The following is a 19,792-nucleotide window of genomic DNA, read 5'->3' on the forward strand; positions in this document are numbered from 1 at the left end:
GTACAACCTTCCGCCAGAGTTCGTTTTTACAAACCCGAATCTTTTTGTGCGGAGACGCAGAGGACTATGGGTAGTATGTCCTCAGGTAGTGTAGAATTAAATTTGTTCAAATCATAACCCCTAAAGGAAGGGAAGGGTCTCAAAGGTGGATCAAAGTTTTACATAGGAAAATAAAGGGAACAATCCCAAGAACAGAAAAGCAATGTTAAGTCATGTAATGCCCAAGTTTTATGTGGACAATTATGAATGCAAAATATACAGATAAAAAGCAAAGTATACAAATATAGGGTACACATGCCTAGTGTGAAGTTAGAGCAGCATATAATCTAAAATAGTTCATAAAGAAAGAATTTTTGCCACTTGGCTATAACAATGTCAGTTGGCTATAGGAATGCCACCTGACTACACAAAGACCACTTGGCAATCCTTCGATACAATTCAGCTGGTACAATAGCCACTTGGTTTCTAGCCACTTGTCTATACCCGTCAACTGGGTAACCAAAGGTTTTGCCAATCGACAAATTCAAGAATTTACACTTCTCAGTAACACATCACCTACTTACATTCCTCGCTGCCAGAATATACCATATCTTATATATTGGATATTAATATTACGCAATCACCTATTAGCCATTTGTCTTCTTATGTGATCGTTGTATTTTAGAATATTAGTGTCTTTCCAGGCAACAATATTTTATCTGATAATTACCAAGCATACTTTGATCGTCTTAACCAAACTGTTGTTTTTATTGTAATTTTTTATTTACATAACATCATTTGTTTTAAAACTATTCAATCAAATAACCAGTTTATTGCATTATTTACAATTAATTATTGATTTAAATAATATGCAAAGGCCAGTTAACTCTAAACCGTTTCCTGATATTGTAGAAGCTTCCATCAATATTGAAATCGATGATTGACGAAATTAATTTTCATTTTTCGCTTTTTAATCGATTATCACAACTTATTTCTTTTATATCATTTTAATAAAGTTTTGATTGAATAATTCAGTGATGACATTTTATGAAATAAACAATCGATTGTTCGTTGTCATTTTCATTAAAACTTGCCAGTAGCTTAGATCCGCTAACCGGAAACGTCACCATACTCAGGTTGATGCTATTTCATGGCTCTTTTTTGGAAAATTAAAGTAGACTTTTAATTTTACGTACGATACTTACTATCCGAATGAAATCTAGATATAGTTTACGGACATCATCTTGTATGTAGTGTATAATTAGAGGAGTAAGTAAAAGCGGAGTTTATTTGCAAATTTTATTATTCTATACGTATAGATATTCACATTTTAATTACGCAATCAAATACATGTATTTATATGTTTATATTTCGTTTATAACTCTTTATTTTTAGAAAATCGAAATAAGCTATGTATGTAAATCAAGATATGGAAAGCGAAATTTGCAGCCATAATGATTCTGTTTTTAGTATCCAGTCTTATTTGCACGGTGCTGCTGAAAAAACTCTCAAAAATGTCAGCCGATGAAAAGGAATACCATCTTTCAAAGAAGTTTGAGAACCATGCAAGGTATGATACACAAGTTGTTATTGGATTTTGATCCTTTCTTTTTTTTTGAGATATGGCTCTTTCACCTTAGCGCAATGATGATGTGAAGTACTTTTCCGAACTTCATCCACTGTCAAAAAGAATGGAATTAAATATGTTGGTATATGTACCTGTATTTTATACCAAATGTTTGACAATCATATGAATTAACTCAAATGAGAATTTTGCAACGATAACTAACAGATAGCTACATTTTTTGAATTATTTTCCCCCAGAAAAAATATAATTGTCTTTGTAGATGATCACGTCTGAATGAATCAATACTTATATTGGAAACATTAACTTTTGGAACGTCAAGTGCAAAATTTTGATAGCAGGCCAAAATTCGCATATGTTAAATATTTAAAAATAAACCATATTTATTTCCTTCATAGTAGATGTATATAAAAAATATAAATAAAATCAATCTATTTTGGCGCCTCCATGTATTATGTTTTACGCATCTATAAAATTAAATTGATTTTACCCGAATTTAAGATTTGTTGAGATTTATATGTGTGAGTGTTTGGTAATAGAACACCAAATATACTAGTAAGAGTGCGCAATGACCTCACAGAATGAATGGTAAGGTTCATGGTTTGCTCTGGGAAGCCAGAAATTAGGGAAAGATCAAAAAGTAAAATAAGAGTTCACAATGACACCAAATTATAACGAATTTGAGTGAGTATTATTAAATTTTATTCAGTTGTATATAATGAGTTTCGTATAAGATAAGGGTACCTTTTAATATTACAGAAAGAATCGCTTAGACAAGTTTTACTATAAAGAAAACCCTAAATATATATAAAAAAAAATAAATGTGACGCGCCAAGCAAAAACCTCCTTTAAGTGAAAATTTTGACAATTTCAGATTTTTATTGATTCTTATAGAACTTTTCCTTCTGATTCTAATGATATACAGCATTACATATATTTCACATTATTACGTGTTGAAATAACGCATTAAAATAAAAGAAATACATGCTTTGACGTCAACTGCGCAAATAAAGGCTACAGAATTGTTCCTACATGTATACTAGTATTAATGGGAGACATATTTCACTAACAATATATGTTCACTTCCTCATATTGGGCGGCTTTCCAAGGAAAAAGTCAAAATAATTCTATATAATTTACATGTACAGTGTATTCATCAAATTGAGTATGAAATTCTCCCTATGACCTATAACTCTGAACCTCTTATATTTATTTTACATGCTTAATTCATTATATACCAATTTGAATTCTACTAATGATGTAAATTAGATTTTGATAAATGTTTTGCTCATAATTGCTGAGGACCTTTTCAAATTTACTAACCCCCCCCCCCCTCTCGACATCACAATCACACAGCACATACTCTTTGGAATAGGCTAGATGGAACAGTTTTGTTAAAACATCGTTTGTTATGAATTAATTTAAAATTTGCTCTTGTACTATACATGTTAACATGTAAATTTCTACATCACATCACGTTGCGTCACCCATTATCATATTTTTAGATTAAACTCCATTCGGCACACCTCGGCCGATTCCCACTTCATCTGATAAGGTGACGGAATCGACGGCACGAAGGTTTGCCGAATGGAATAGCATTAGCAGTGTCATGCTGCAGTCTGGTGTGCATTGGGTTAATATTCATTTTGTGTTATAATTGGATTATATATTTCATGAAGTTGACAAGACCTATGGAGGTCGGTAAGTACAAGTTTAAGTATAGTGGGGGGTAAAATAAACCCAAACGATTAGGTTAAAGTTCAAAAAGGGTCAAAGATCATCGCATGCCACACTACACGAATTTCATATTGTGAAGTTATCTCCCGTTGTCGATGTGACATTCAGTTACTGCCAATACTGGTGCGGATCCAGAATTTTTTTTCGGGAGTAGGGAGGTGGGCTCACATCTCAGTCAAAAAATTCCAGCCCAGAATTTCCTGACAAGCAGGAGAAAAAAAAACTGAAAACAAATAAACAAAATAAAAACAATGATAGTGGGGTCAATGTTTTCTAAGTTAGGGGGAGGATGTCCAAAGTCATTTTTTATTTGCTTCAGTATATAGTCTTTTTTAACTAACAAAGCAAATTCCCGGGGGGGGGGTCCAATTTCCCTACCCACTCCCTGTCCCTGAAATAGTATATTTCTTTCCATTTGACTAATTATACATATTTTGTTTCTAGTGTTTATATTATGTCTGTCTATTTGTCTGCAGAAATTATAACCTTGCCCATAAGTTTTAAGTGGGATGGGCTATACAAATGGCTTCCACATTTTATAGGTTTATTTCTTGTGACAATTAAGACCTTTTATTTGGGTACCATTAATTTTTACCTCTGATCGCTTGACCTAGGATACACATTTTTACAAGAAAAATACCAAACCTTAAACTTGGCTTAAATTTTGATCAGTAGGTGCTAGGGCTTTCATGCTTAACATGTACTGTATTCATTGTGAACTTTCAACAGGTTTAAATATGTTTGACCTTGACCCTAGAGTTTGAACCACTTAAAAAAAAATAACCTTGGCAATTAACTTTTCAACAGGAAGTACTAGGGATTACTTATTTCACATGTGCATTCCTTGTGACAAGACTTTCTTCTGATATCAACAATTTGAACCCTTTGACCTTGACCTTTGAGTTTGACATATATTTGAGAAACTTCAACCTTCGCCATAGGCTTCCATACAGGGACATCAGTGTTTCACGAACACATCTTGTCTTCATTATTATTTGGTGCTGTCTCCATATGAGGGAAAAATTCCTGAGAGAGATATATTCACAACAAACAAACAAATTACAAAAGAAAATATAAAACATGAATATGTTGGTCATGAAAAAAAACAGCTTTTCAAATACTGCAACCATATTGTAACCCTTTCAAAACACTCATTTGAGCTTTTCTGGTTTCCTTATCATATAACGTCTGTCGTGACGTGTCGTCCATCTGTTTGTCTGAAAACATTTTATATTTTTAACTTCTCTAGAACCACTGGGCCAATTTTACCCAATTCATATAGAAATATGTACATTTGTATGTCAGGCTGTCCATCTGTCTCAATAAATTTAACCTTGGTCATCACGGTCATATCTACTGGATGTGAAGAGACAAGGCATTCATATTAAACTTATGTACTAGCATTTACCTGTGAGAATGGCATGGTTTTTTTTTTTTACATATGACCTAGAAGTTTGACCTACTTGCAAAAAAATTAAATTGTTATAAATTCATCATTTTGAAAGAGAATAGTTAGGGCATTCATATTATAATGCATGTATATTATTACCTGTGATAAGATCTTTCCAAATGAATCATGACTTTTACTCTGTGACCTTGACCTTGAAGTCTAACCTACTTTTCAAAACTGTTTCATTTGCTTATAACTTTTGATTGAGATGAGATATGACTCTCACGTTTGACATGTACATTAATTACTCATAAGAATTCAAGGTGTTTCCCAGCATGCAATGCTTTTTTACCCCTTGACGTTGATGTTTTACATAATTTTCAAAATATTTAACTCTCCTAAAAGATGATTAGGCTTCTGAGTAACATTAAGGAGGACATCAGGAAAGACAGGACTTTTTGCACAAAAAACGTCATTTTTCCACCCCCATTTGACCCCCGAGGAAAAAATCAAAATTACGAAACCTTACTGCACATCTACATAACACCACCAACCATCTCCCAAAAGATGACTAGGCTACTGTGTAAAATGTAGGAGAAGTTCAGGGAAGACGGGGCTTTTTGCATAAAAAACGTCATTTTTTGACCCCCATTTGACCCCCTGGGGCAAATTCAAAATTCCGAAACCTTACTGCACATCTACATGACACCACCACCCATCTCCCAAAAGGTGATTAGGCTGCTGTGTAAAATGTAGGAGGAGTTCAGGGAAGAAGGGGCTTTTTGCATAAAAAACATCATTTTTCAACCTCCATTTGACCCCCCGGGGCAAAATCAAAAATCCAAAACCTTACTCCACATCTACATGACCCCACCAACCATCTCCCAAAAGATGATTAGGCTGCTGAGTAAAATGTAAGAGAAGTTCAGGGAAGACGGGGCTTTTTGCATAAAAACGTCATTTTTCGACCCCCATTTGACCCCCCTGGGCAAAATCAAAATTCCGAAACTTTACTGCACATCTACATGACACCACCAACCATCTCCCAAAAGATGATTAAGCTACTGTGTAAAATGTAGGAGGAGTTCAGGGAAGAAAAGTGTGACAGACGGACGGACGGACGGACATGAGTAACAACAATATACCCGAACTTTCTTTAGAAAGTGCGGGTATAAATACCTTGCATGTCCTGGAATCTGCATCATGTATGTTATTTGTTTATGCAGACCAAGCAGAATTCTCCAGCAGAAGTATGCCATTAAATATCGATTTTTATTTTGACCTAATGGTACAATTAAAATCAATATTATTATTTAAGAAAAAATATGATCGGATACCGGTATGAACTGAAAGCTTAACACCAGAATTACCTGCACAATTGTCTGCATGAACAATGCACTCGTTTTCACCTAATCCAAAGTTGTGTAAGCAGTGATGTAGCATTGATATTACAGCATTTGGTCCATGTGTCTTCGATCCATTTTTCCCTGAAAGTGAAATTCAGATTCATTAATTTACATAAAAAAGTTGTTTAATTAAAAATAGTCTAATTTTTTTTATTGTGAGGTAAACGTCCATGTACATATTTTGGTATGCAAAAATAGTTGCATACCTATAGTTTCGTTTTCATCGACCAGGTAGTTATACTGCCTTGGAATTCCATCTACTCTCACTCCAAAAAGTTGAACTTTCCGAGGAACCAGGAAATAAAGTGGGCCCATTTGTCTGGAGTGATGAGGCAAAAACATTTGCTGAGAAAAATCAAAAGTAAAGTGAACTTTAGTATAAGGCTTAGAGCATGGATCTACAGGTCCATATCCTCTTGTGATGCCTTGAAGCTCTGTTACAGAATCTGTCACGGCTTGTTGGTAGGCTTGTTTTTCTCTTGTTGCCATTTGAAGATGATTTTGGAAATTAATCGTAACCTCTAGTTTTTCTGCATCACCAACAGCTTCTCTAAAAGCATTTCTATGCTTTTCACACAAATGACACACATCGGTCCGTGGATTACTTATTTTGATGTGAGGTGTGCATTTCAACCACACGTCCTTAAAAGAGGATAAAGCCAGAGGACGTATCCCGGTCATTCCACAATCTTCTGTATAACGCCTGTAAATTTCATCTTTGGTGTTAGAACATGGTAAGTAAACTTGGGGTTCTGGACCACCGCCCCCGGGCCCAGCCGGTTGTGGAATACCATTTTGAGTGGCATAGTTCTGCAAGTATTGAACAACATTAAAAACCTCATCGAACTTGAATGCGTTTGAGGCTTTTCTACCCTTGTTTCCATGAACTCGTGGGGTTACTCCGTGTGTTTGGACATGCTTTTGAAGACTTTCTAAAGTGTGTTCTTTCACATCGTATACAATCTCAAAAGCAGCTCTACAGATTTGTTGACTACGAAAAGTGTACATATATCTCACTCTTTTTCGAGAACTTTTAGGTTTTGGGCGAAATTCGAAATCATTTAATGTTGTCATTATCATGACTTCTTTTTCAGATTTTTCTAATTCTCGTATTGAGTATATGTGATCAACAATTTCCTGTGTAGAGAAATTGTTGAGACACATCTTCACACATTTGCATCCTCTTTGGATCACATCAAAAATGACATCTTCCTCAGTATCACTTAATCGTTCATCATTTTCATAAGAATTGAAAAAATGTTCTGCTCGATTTTTAATTGATAAAGGTTCATCAACTTCGGAATCGTCATCAAAGGACGTATCCTCTACAAAATTTGATTTACGCTTTCTGCCACTTACTCCAAAATGTTCGTTTATTAGTTTATCTAGCTCCTACAAAAAAAAATTCAATCACATATAAAATATTTAGAAGTGACTCTAACAAGGTTTCGTGCATTCCAAAATATGTTTGATAGAACATCCATTTATTACATTAATCATTTAATTTATTTATTATGATCAAAATATTTGTTCAAAGTACAATCCTTGCATGTTTGATATTGGGGGTGGGTATTAGAGGAAAATGGTTACTGAAGTCAAAGAGAAATATATATTTTTGTTTTCCGTTGCCCGATCCACCCTTGATTTAAAATGTATCTGCTTTTCCCTTTACCTTTACTACTGCATAAAAAGTATAGACGACTTTTTTTGTGTGGTTTGAACCGGTAAATCAATTGCAACTTTCTTTTGTTTAGAACTTACAATTTTTTATTATTATATTTTTTTTTGGTAATACCACAGGTTAAACTTTAGTTGATGTTCAAATTTTTGCGATATTAAAAGAATAAAGGCCTCAGGGTAAATTATAACAATTTTGTGAAGAATTTTATGCCTTGTTTTAATTGATTATTCATCAGATCTAATATAAACCATGTTTGTACCAGGTCCTCTATCTCTTTAGTTATTTAAATCTTAGTAGGCCTGAAACAAATGCATGTGATTTTTTTTTAAAGCCTGACATTGGGTCTTGCTTTGTTTTTGTAGTAAACTGATTATTGTATCATATTGTTTTAAACAAAATGATGAGTGTGATTTTCTTACAATTGAACGGTCATTCATTCTTGAGTTTTAAATTTACTCGGCCAAGTCATACAGGCATCTTCGATAGCCAAGGGTTTCTGATAATAGTAAAATTTTGCCTATTAATAATTGTAAATTTATCTATATTCACACAAACAATTGATAAGCATTTTGTTAACATATTATAACCGCACTAAATAAATTCTCGAATTCTCGAAAGAATTTCATTTCTGAAGAAATTTAGAGTGATGCCCCTTTGTTTACATTAGCAGCAACTTGGCAACAAAATTTATACTGATCGTTTTCATACTGTCGTAATCAAATTATTTGAATTTCATACATCCCTTTATATTCCACATTATTCAATAAGCATAGCCACAATTTTATCAATAAAGTCAATAGAAATCACTCGATTGACCAAGCCATGAACTCTGCGTAAATATATGCTTACGCAGAGCTTGTGATGAAGGTATGCAGTTAATCCTGTGCACCACTGCGGTATAATGTAATGAAAATGCAAAGTTTATATAATATTTCTACAAACTTTTAAAATATGAATACTGAATTTCTCATTTGAAGTTTTAAAAAAAAATTAATACAACACCTGCACGCATGCATGCGATCAAAAAGGTCGCATTTGCATGTACCGATAGAAAATCAACATGATAGTATAGGTCCAACAAGTTTCTCAAGTATTTTTTTTTTCTCATTCAAGATATATCTATCTTTAAATAAAAAAAATTAATCAACTTAAATAAATTTTTGCGAATATATTATGCAGATGTAAAGCTCAGTAAAAAAACTCACCTGAAATTCCTCCATAACGTGGTTATTATTGCTTGAACAAGAAAGTTAAACACATGGCAGACGAGAATACAGCGTTTACGTCCTTATGATATTTAGACGCGTTTTCTGACGTTACGTCATAATAGATATAAGGGAGGTTTTTGCTTGGCGCGTCACAAATAAAATGTAGAAGATGTACAATGGTTATATGAAATTAATCTGTGAAAATCCCATTAAATTTTATTCAGTGGTATGAGATGAGGATAAGAGATGTGTTCCTCAAAGGGTAACGAATGGACACCCTACACCCCGGCTTTTCAAGCGGGGGGTATGAAAAGAAATCCACTACATTACTTTTTTGTTTATTAAAATTGTAATAATATCAAAGAAAAAAAAATTGTTTGCAAACTCCCGACACAGGATTAAAGAAACTGAGTCTGAGTGTAGGTGGAAAATATATTTAATCAGGAATTTTTATGATCAATACATTTAAAAAAAAAATTCTAATGCAATTGGTCTGTAAAACTCGTTTTGATTGGCTTATGCATTTTGTTTGAAGCAGTAAATTAAGCAATAACGGAGAGTGAAAGCTTTTCATTGTGACGTTATTATAGAGTGATACATAACACTTGTATTCTCGTAACGTATTTCATATAACGAAACTCAAGAAAATAAAACGTAAACAACAAACAAAATGCAATGATTGCATAAGAATGGAAATAATTATCTTCTAATTTGGTATTTGTGACCGTTAATGCTGATTTAACGGTCATAAACATCCGTTTTACCGGCTCCGCATACGCGTCGCCGGTAAAACTCAGTTTGTGACCCTTAAATCAGCATTAACGGTCGCAAATACCAAATTAGAAGTCAGTTATTCCCTAAATTGAAGGTTTTCAGAGGCAGTCCACCGAAAAACCAGGCAATAGGTGGCACATTGCATATCTTGGATAATTATTTTTTGCATGTAGACTTCTTTAAGCAAATGTTTACACATAACAACATCAAAAACAAGAGGCCCATGGGCCTTATAGGTCACCTGAGCATTATGCAACAACTTTCCAGTGATTGAATTTGATTCATGTTTTAAGCCAGATGCTATGGCATTCACAATTTTGAAAGAGGCACCATTGATCATCATAACAATACACTTAGCAGTTGCTTAGTTTGTTTACTTAATACCCATACGCAGGGTAGGGGAACAAAAAAGTATGTCAACTAATCAGTAATATTCAGCAATAATCAGTAGTGCCCCTACCATACATGAACCCCTGATCCTTAGGCCTTGATATTTGATTAATACCAAGGAGCAGATTTCAAACCATTCATTCATTTTCAGTATATAAGTACAACCCCCCCCCCCCCCTGTATGGTACCCCTGACCCTGGGGCCTTGAAATTCACAATTGTGGAAGATATGGGCCCTTGTCCATCATAACTATATTGGTAGTTCATCTGCTTAATACCCTGGAGCAGAGAAGAAAATTTTCAAAGATTTAATGTATTTTCACTATATATTCAATAGAGCCCCTCCCTAACAGCAGAACCCCTGACCCTGGGGCTATAAAATTCACAATTATGGAAGAGGCACTCTTGCTCATCATAACTATGCACTTAGTTAGTTTATTTATTTCCTAGGAGCAGAGGAGAAGATTTTCAAAGAATTCATGTATTTTCACTATATAATCAATAGAGCCCCGCCCTAACACCAGAACCCCTGACCCTGGGGCCATTAAATTCATAATTTTGGTAGAGACACTCTTGCTCATCATAACTATGCACTTAGTTAGTTTATTTAATACCCAGGAGCAGAAAAGATGATTTTTAAAGAATTCATGTATTTTCACTATATAATCAATAGAGCCCAGCCCTAACAGCAGAACCCCTGACCCTGGGGCTATAAAATTCACAATTTTGGTAGAGGCGCTCTTGCTCATCATGACTATGCACTTAGTAAGTTTATTTAATACCTAGGAGCAGAGAAGAAGATTTTCAAAGAATTCATGTATTTTCACTATATAATCAATAGAGCCCCGCCCTAACACCAGAACCCCTGACCCTGGGGCCATAAAATTCACAATTTTGGTAGAGGCACTCTTGCTCATCATAACTATGTACTTAGTTAGTTTATTTAATACCCAGGAGCAGAGAAGAAGATTTTCAAAGAATTCATGTATTTTCACTATATAATCAATAGAGCCCCGCCCTAACACCAGAACCCCTGACCCTGGGGCCATAAAATTCACAATTTTGGTAGAGGCACTCTTGCTCATCATAACTATGTACTTAGTTAGTTTATTTAATACCCAGGAGCAGAGAAGAAGATTTTCAAAGAATTCATGTATTTTCACTATATAATCAATAGAGCCCCGCCCTTACACCAGAACCCCTGACCCTGGGGCCATAAAATTCACAATTTTGGTAGAGGCACTCTTGCTCATCTTAACTATGTACTTAGTTGGTTTATTTAACACCCAGGAGCAGAGAAGAAGATTTTCAAAGAAATAATGCATTTTCACTACCTACTTATTTAGCCCCGCCCTAGCACTAGAACCCCTGACCCCAGGGCCATGAATTTCACAATTTTGGTAGAGGACTCATTGCTGATTACAATCATGCAAACAGTTTGACTGCTTGATGTCCAGGAGTAAAGAAGAAGATTTTTAAAGATTGCACTAATTTTAGTGGTTTTAGCCCCACCCCACAGGCCCCAGGGGGGCAGGGATCATGAAATTCACAATTTTTGTTCCCCTTCACCCATAGATGCTTTATGCCAAATTTGGTTGAAATTGGTTCAGTGGTTGCAGAGAAGAAGCTGAAAATGTTCAAATGTTAACGCACAACGCACAACGCACGACGCACGACGACGGACGAAAACAGATAGCAATAGGTCACCTGAGTTTACTCAGGTGACCTAAAAATTTAATGGTCCTCTAGTCCTATTGTTGGTAAATGCCTAATTTTAAGTCCAAAAGGTCAACATGAGGGTAAAAAAATACTTCGTTTTTAGATTGCTTTATATGTAACATATACTCAAAAGCTGGAAGTGTATTTCAATATCATTTATAGCATAGACTCTTCTCTTTTATTTTACGATGAATAAGACTCCAAATTATATTTCTTTAGAAAAATATTATGTGGTCCAAATTTGAGTTTAGCAATTGTCTTTTTTGAATTCAGTATCCAATTTGCGATACGTTATAAAATCCAATACCTTACTATGGCAGAATTATTTCCTCATGTTATTATAAATAAAAAGTACAAACTCTTGAGTCACTTAATAAAATTGGTGGGAACTGGTATATTGGAGTATAATAAAATATTTTGTATGCTTCCTTATTACAACTGCGCTGGGTCCCCACGGGGTCTTTTTCTGTTGAAAATAGAGAAATGCTTCACATTAATGACGTCATATTTGCAGAATGGTAAACCTTCATGCCATATTCTTTCCTGATTTATCAGAGTGATTTATTTAAGGACAGACGAGACGTTCCTTGATAAAAGATAAATTTTTCTAAGAGTTTGTCATTGTAGTATTGCAACTTAAACATGTTTATTCACAAAAAATTGAGGTACCTTACCAGGCATTTCTGCAAGATACCAGGGGTAGATTTTCTTATATATTCCTTTGGGGAAGAAAAATAATTTTCCAATTTCAAATGTTTGAGTGTTTGGATTTTTTCAAAACGTTTAGAAACTGGTTTAGAAATCAGAATGTTATTAAAATTTTGAATATTTTTCATTCATAACGAAGATATACAAAACAGATTTTGAGGAACGTCTCGTCTGACCTTATCTAATATTTAAGACAGATTCAAAACTTTTTGATGTCATTACATTTTTAGGGCGCAATAAAGCTAAAACAATACCTTCTTCTTAACATCTCAACTTCGTTATATTAAATGTTGCGTAAATCTTAAATATTCACGATTCCTGGATAATAAAAAGAAAAAAAATCTCTTTACATTCCAATTACATAAGAAATGTTCATTATAAACACTTAATTATTATTTTTAGGAATATCCAAATCAGTAAATCAGTTAAAAAAGTTAGTTCTCAGACATGTATAAAAGATATAAAAAATATTATTTAACATTTAGGGTAATGCACTCTGTAGAGTAATTAAACAGAAAAAGAGAAATTATTTATTTTTAATTGTTTTTCTTTTTGCACTTTTACGCAAAAAATTCACAAAATTCTCCGGAAAACATGTAACTATTTAATTGTGACACAAAATTAGTCAGGTATATGACGTCACTGATACAGCAATGGCAACGTGGATTCAACCTAATAAAACAGCCCATTATTATCTAAGTATTATCTTTGAAGGCGTTCTATTTTGAAAATAAAGGAGTTATTTTTGTTTAATAATTTTCTGTCGTGTATCGATTCTAAATACTTCACTAGGATACCGTCTGTAGCAGATTTACTGATTCCATGGGAGATAACTCTTTTATTGGAAGATTTCATAAAAACGTATATATATTTTGCCAGAAAACTAAGTCAAAAGTGTCTTTCCGACCGATTTTATTGTTTTGATTGTAACAGATAGAAATAACGTAAGCTGTTTATTTCCAATTTTGCCAGTTAATGTTCCGCGGTCTTAAATAATTATTCCACACATTCGCACGAAACCTTACCCGATGTTTTAAATTTTATTCATACAACCCTAGATTGTTTGTGAAACCATGCTTACCTCAGGATTCTAGCAGCAGTTTCCAAGTATTTTAGAAGTCAATCTTTAGATCTGTACTAATCTTGTTTTTTGAAATATCATGCTTACTTTTGCTCTTTTGCATTATTTTTGTCACGAATGACAGAGGAAAATTTGACCGGGATACGTAAATCGCTGACTCCAGAAGAAAAATAGTATAGATAAAAATAAATTACCAAACCTGCTTAATAAACCTTAACCCCGTAAGAATTTCACATAATTTTCACGATATTTGCTTCTAAGCCCCCTTTTACGTGTCTTTGTACATGCCTTCGTGGCAAAATTTTCTTGACACAACATGATCAATTTCAAATTTATTTAAGGTACACTTATGACGTCATCAGTCCTAAATATCACGAAAGCATGTGTTCTAAAATTGACGTCATCTTACCTACTATGACGTCATAATGTATCACTGTTTTTGTCCGGTTAGAATATTCTGAATACTTCCTTATTACATCTGCGGTTCAGCTTCTTGATTCTATGTTTATCTTTATTCAAAACACTTATACAGATTGTTTGAAAAAAGAGCAAATATGCTCTTGGATGCTATGTACGAACAGGATCAGAAAAGTGCAATGGCTACTTTGGATGAAACAGTTACTGTTTTTGGGGTTAAAACGACCCCATTAACATTTGCCTATGAAAATATGATGTATGATGTGCTTGGCCATCCCTGCTCACAACATAGAATGGACCTCATTTGGCACAAGAAGGTACTTAGTTTATAACTGATAATATTTTATACATTTTCGAAAATATTTATTTCCCCCTCATATTAAACATCGTATAATAATTATATTTATAAATGTTCAATATATGCCTTTTCTTCATTTTTGTCATTTACAGGAACAAATAACATGTTTATTCAGAAGCAAACACCTAAATACACATTCAGACAACTAGGAATGACACAATATTAGTGTAACATAATATGTTTACATTACAGAAGCATCAGACTTCTATAGCATATATGCTACATCATTTTTAACAAGATATTTCCAATTTTACCTTGTCTTTCAAATAAATCATCGTAGCCCGCGTGGCACAGTGGTTAGAGCGTCTGCTATAGAGATGCGAAGTAAGGAGTCAATCCTTACGGCGCGGGTTCGAATCCCACTGCGGGACGTGGAGACCGGTCCTTCGGATGAGACCGTATAAACCGAGGCCCCGTGTCGCAGTAGGTGCTGGCACGAAAAAGATCCCTCACTGCTCAAAGGCCCTGAGTGCCGAGCATAGGACAAAATTTGTAGCCCTCCACCGGCAAGTGGTGGCGTCTCCATATGAGTGAAAAATTCTCGAGAGGGACGTTAAACAATATACAATCAATCAATCAATCAAATAAATCATCACTATATTTTTCCTCTATTTATTTCTTAGATAATTACTGAGGAACAATAATAATAACAATAATAAGTAATTATTAAAATGATGAATTTTTTCATGATGTTTGAAAGATTCTTCTTTACTTATACAAAAACACACTATTCAAACAAACGTCAATCTGTTTGGGTATGAAGTTGTTTTCTTGGAAACATTTTTATCACTTAACTTTCATTTGAGAACTGCGACTATCGCCAAAATCTGTCATACAAAGGCATCTGTCTCAAAAACACATTTCTTTCAATACTGTAGAAGCACAAATTTTCGTGGGGATAAAATTTCGTTGATTTGTCATCAAAAAATAGTTTCGTGGGCATTTAATTTCGTTGTTTTGAGAGTGACCCTATTCTATATATGGTCATATAAAATTTCGTTTGGGATTTAATTTCGTTGAAAACTGTTAACAACGAAATAAACGAAATTTCATCCCCAGCGAATATTTCTGCTTTTACAGTATTCATTCCCAAGTGCATTAAAAACTGTTTTATTTTATAACTATATTTTTACCTAGGTTGAGGGAGACGTAGTTAAAGGTCGATGTTGCCCTGCTTTGTGTTCCATTTTTGACTTATCGCCAAAAAATTTCTACTTTATTAACTATGTAAGCATTTCAACTTTGCACAATGCCCTATTTTGACAAATAAAATTGCTTCATTGTGGGGTTACAACAATGTCATTTCACAAAAATTATATATTATATGAGTGCTATCAGAGAACATTATCAAAAAACCAACAGTAAATGATCTGGGAATAAGAGAGTGATATAAGATTTTGTTATACCGTATAAGCAGAATTTTAGCGAGGGTTTAATTTTGGCATTATTAGCAAGATGCCAAGAGCGCTAAGATTGAATATCGCTAAAAATAAATTCTGCACTATTTGTAATAGGTTCTTAAGTGATCTTTTTAAGATCGCTTTCTAAAAATCTTTCTAAAATGCTAATATTAACTAAATTTTTGTTTATTGATCAAAACACATACCCCTAATTTTTTAGGCTTTTTCATCATTTGATCTGGCTTGATCTTTCTCTTCAGGTTCCTTCCTAGAAGAAAAACGGAAACAGTTAATTTGACGGAGCACTCCGATTTTCTTCGGATTGCGAGAAAAGTGATAGAACAATAATTTCATGGGCATTTTTAAACAAGTCAATCTCGACACAAATTGCACCAAAATGGTTGAAAGGAGATTTAATAGTTAAAGTCTTCAGACTCTTATACTCTACATGAACGCCGAATTCCGTCTGAAACAAAATGATTAATTATTTAAAACACATGAAGTGTAATGAAAAATAATACTTTCCACAAATTTGTACTATAGATGTCGTTGTAATAACAAAACAATTAAACAATATCTAGGAATTAAGAATTTAGTCTTTTCATGATTATTGATGAAGGAAGTGCGTAAACAGTAGGCCTATAACTAGAAACACGTCTCGCTAAAATTTTCACTTATACGGTATTAACTACTTCATCTTAAATGTAATTTGATTTTTATGAATATTTTATAGTAGCTATAATTATTTTACCTTTGAAATCCATTTTTTTTCTTGATTGAAAAATTGTTAAATTGAATGATTCATTTATGGCAAGTCGGCACTATGTAAAGAAAATTGAAATAATTATCATTAAAAAATGCATTGCACCTCATAATTAAATATTAAATAAATAAAAGGAAAAAAGTTCCAAACAGATCAGTTCATGTGACATTCGAATACTAAGTATATTCTTTCTTTAAACGAAGGTCATGTTCCTTGGTGTACTGCTATTATACACCTATTTTGTATTGGTGAGCGCCGATTATTCATACCTGATGACATACAAGGGGCTTGAACCAGTGGAGTATACTGTCTACCTTTGGGGATTGGGAGATTTCATAGAAGAGTACCGTCCACTCGTGGTTAGTAAAATCATTATTTAAAACGTTATTCTGGCTTTAATTCTTGTTCATATGTTCTTATTATGCCCCACGTGTCAAATTCCGTGGGGGACTATTGGGTATTTATTTTCTTTTTAAATTGAGTTATCTCGAAATATGCTACAGCATCAATGTACTCCGCTTAATAAAAAGAAAATGTTTTTTTTTTTCGTAGATAAAAGTATTTGTAGAAACAGTTTTGTTATATTGCATAATGTAATAACAACACAAAATGTAATAAACGTTTTTGTTACATGTATTACATTTTGAGTCGCAATCAACACATATTGTAGCAACGCAATATGTTTTTAAATACTTTTTAGAACTGTTACATATTGCGTCTATACATTTAAAAAAATCGTTTAACGTAAAATTGTACCTTTTGTTCATTACATTTTGCTTTATTTTTTTCAATGTGGGTAACGCAAAATGACATCAAATAAAAATGCTACAATAATCATATATTTTTGTGTAATGCAAAACATATATAATTTTCCTTTGTGCATAGATATAGCTTTGTTTCATAGAATTTTGATTTTTGTTTTCAAGAATTTTTTTTCGTTGCACTCTTAAACCCCAGTCACATTTCCAAAAACGACCAACGGCCGACGGGTTTTGAAGCAAAAATGGGATTCTTCGGGTGACAGTCGGCAGTTCATCGGCCGGTGTCTTGCCCGATTTTGACCTCTTTTTTTGTCGGCCGACCAATTTTGTGTCCATCGGTCCAAGTTATAATTTTTTCTGCGTCGGTGGCCGATTTCTTCAATTGAAGTTATCCGTGGACCAACCTTCGATCATCGTCCGACCATCGGCGGTCAGTTTATTAAGTCGGTCGTCCGTCGTTCGACAATAAGGGTGTCCAAATTTTCGGCCGACGGTAAAAATCAAACTGTAGCTCAGAGATCGACGATCGGGCGACGATTGGCCGACTTGTAAATATTTAACCTATTAAGGATACATAACCCAAACAAAATTTTGATGCATGGATTGATCTATATTTTTTGAACGGAAATAACACAAATAATTAATTCATAAGATATAAAGAAATGTTAAGTATTCTTTGCTGCTTTAATTGATATGCGCCATTTGTCGTTTTTATGCAATTCTATATAAAATTTTGCACACATTTTCAACATCAAGTCACGATCTTATAAAATTCTGCCACTTTTCCTTGCAAACATTATTCACGTCACCTATATGAATATAGATCTATGAAAAAAATATTGCTGATTTCTAAAGAAAACAAAAATTTGTGTTAATTATCCAAGTCATCGGTGTTCCTAGGAATTAATGTGACTGCTCCGTGTCGCCCGATACTTGTGTCGACCGATCATGTTCTTTCAGCCGACAAGACTACAAAAATTTAGTCGCCCGACCGTCGGCTTAAATGTGACCTAGGCATTACCGTTCACGGTTGCTCAGTCGGTAGAGCGCTCGCTGCGTGATCGGGAGGTTGTGAGTTCGTATCTCGCCCGCGACTGACCGTCGTTAAAATCGGTAGCAACTGTTCCTTCGCCATGCGCTCGGCACTTTAAAGTGAAAGTTGCGGGTCCTTCGGATGATACCTTAAAAACCGAGGCCCCGTGTCAGCGGCAGGCGTTGGCACGATAAAGATCCCTCACTGCTCAATGACCCTGAGTGCCAAGTAAAGGTCAAAATTTGAAGCCTTTCACCGGCATACGGTGACGTCTCCATATGAGTGAAAAATTCTCGAAAGGGACGTTAAACAATATACAATCAATCAATCAATCGTTGCACTCTTCATTCACAAAATGTGTACATCCGCTGAACATTAGACATAAGTGTTACTTAACGCAAAGATGATTTTAAGGTAGTCCGATCCTCAGGTTTATAAACTTAGCAGTGAAGTAATCAAAAATACTCATAAAAGTATCTCTGAATCCACAAAGGTATGTAATTTTATCCACAGTATTTCTTTAAAGTTAAAGATTAAAGTTAATCATATCATATAGGGAAAATTGTCAAATCTCCAATATTTTTGCAGAAAAAGCGAATTGGAATATCAACAATGCATTTTCTATTTGCAAATCGATCAACAAATGTATTTTAGGTTAAAAACGATGGGTATCCAGGCATTCAAAGAAAAAAACATGGTTTCTTATACTTATTTGGTATTTTTTGTCTTCAATTTCCGACCCGTATTCTATAATACATAGTGTAAAAGGCTTTTGCTATCATTTCAAGACACCACAAATCACTTCTCATTTTATATCATGCTAATAAACATTGGTATCTAAGGCTAAATTCAAGAAAAACGTATTTACCTAAAACTGTATTATTTTTTCTCCTTTTATAGGGTAAAAATGTCAACTTTTATAAGACCTTTTCCAAGACTTCAAAAGACCTTGAATCTTATAAGAATGAATAGCATGAAAATTGTTGCATAAAAAAATTTCCATTTTCAACCTTCATTTTGATGCATTTCAAATTAAATATTAATTCCTGGCTGAGGATCGGATATCCTTTAAAATCGATAGAATTGTAACAATGTTATGATCGGCGAAACATTCCTGTTTCCCGAATATACCAAAACACACATAAAAATCGGGCATGTCCTTTTGATTTAAAGAAAACAAGCTAATTTAGAGAATATGTGTCCCCTGCTTCAGGAAAAAGACCCGGGAGGAAGGGAATCGAAAGGATACTTTAAAAGGGCGGGAGAGGCATCGGGAGTTATGGTAAAAGACTCAATGGGGAAAAACTCAAACCATCTTGCTATATCGCCACAACGCAGCTAGGATAAGGTCGCCCATAGAAAAAATGCCTTAAATATTCCGAGAAAATCAATATAATTTTAAT

General features: G+C 34.0%; 2 protein-coding genes across 2 annotated transcripts; one reads left to right on the forward strand and one right to left on the reverse strand.

Annotated features, from left to right (window-relative positions):
* Window positions 1-1,651: 1,651 nt before the first annotated feature.
* Window positions 1,652-9,091, reverse strand: LOC134254144 (uncharacterized). The gene is made up of 5 exons (XM_062736687.1): window positions 8,781-9,091; window positions 6,304-7,489; window positions 6,062-6,178; window positions 5,859-5,973; window positions 1,652-1,658 (listed from the first exon to the last, which is right to left on the reverse strand). Exons 2-5 carry the CDS (start codon window positions 7,259-7,261, stop codon window positions 1,652-1,654), a joined length of 1,197 nt encoding a protein of 398 aa, XP_062592671.1. The 5' UTR covers window positions 7,262-7,489; window positions 8,781-9,091.
* Window positions 9,092-14,172: 5,081 nt separating this feature from the next.
* LOC134254145 (uncharacterized) lies at window positions 14,173-19,731 on the forward strand. The gene is made up of 4 exons (XM_062736688.1): window positions 14,173-14,391; window positions 15,570-15,659; window positions 16,799-16,954; window positions 19,603-19,731. Exons 1-4 carry the CDS (start codon window positions 14,212-14,214, stop codon window positions 19,729-19,731), a joined length of 555 nt encoding a protein of 184 aa, XP_062592672.1. The 5' UTR covers window positions 14,173-14,211.
* Window positions 19,732-19,792: the final 61 nt, after the last annotated feature.

Source organism: Saccostrea cucullata, unplaced genomic scaffold (assembly GCF_032062105.1).
Source record: "Saccostrea cucullata isolate Sc308-1 unplaced genomic scaffold, CSIRO_AGI_Scuc_v1 ctg1477, whole genome shotgun sequence".
NCBI classification, from domain to species: Eukaryota; Metazoa; Mollusca; class Bivalvia; order Ostreida; family Ostreidae; genus Saccostrea; species Saccostrea cuccullata.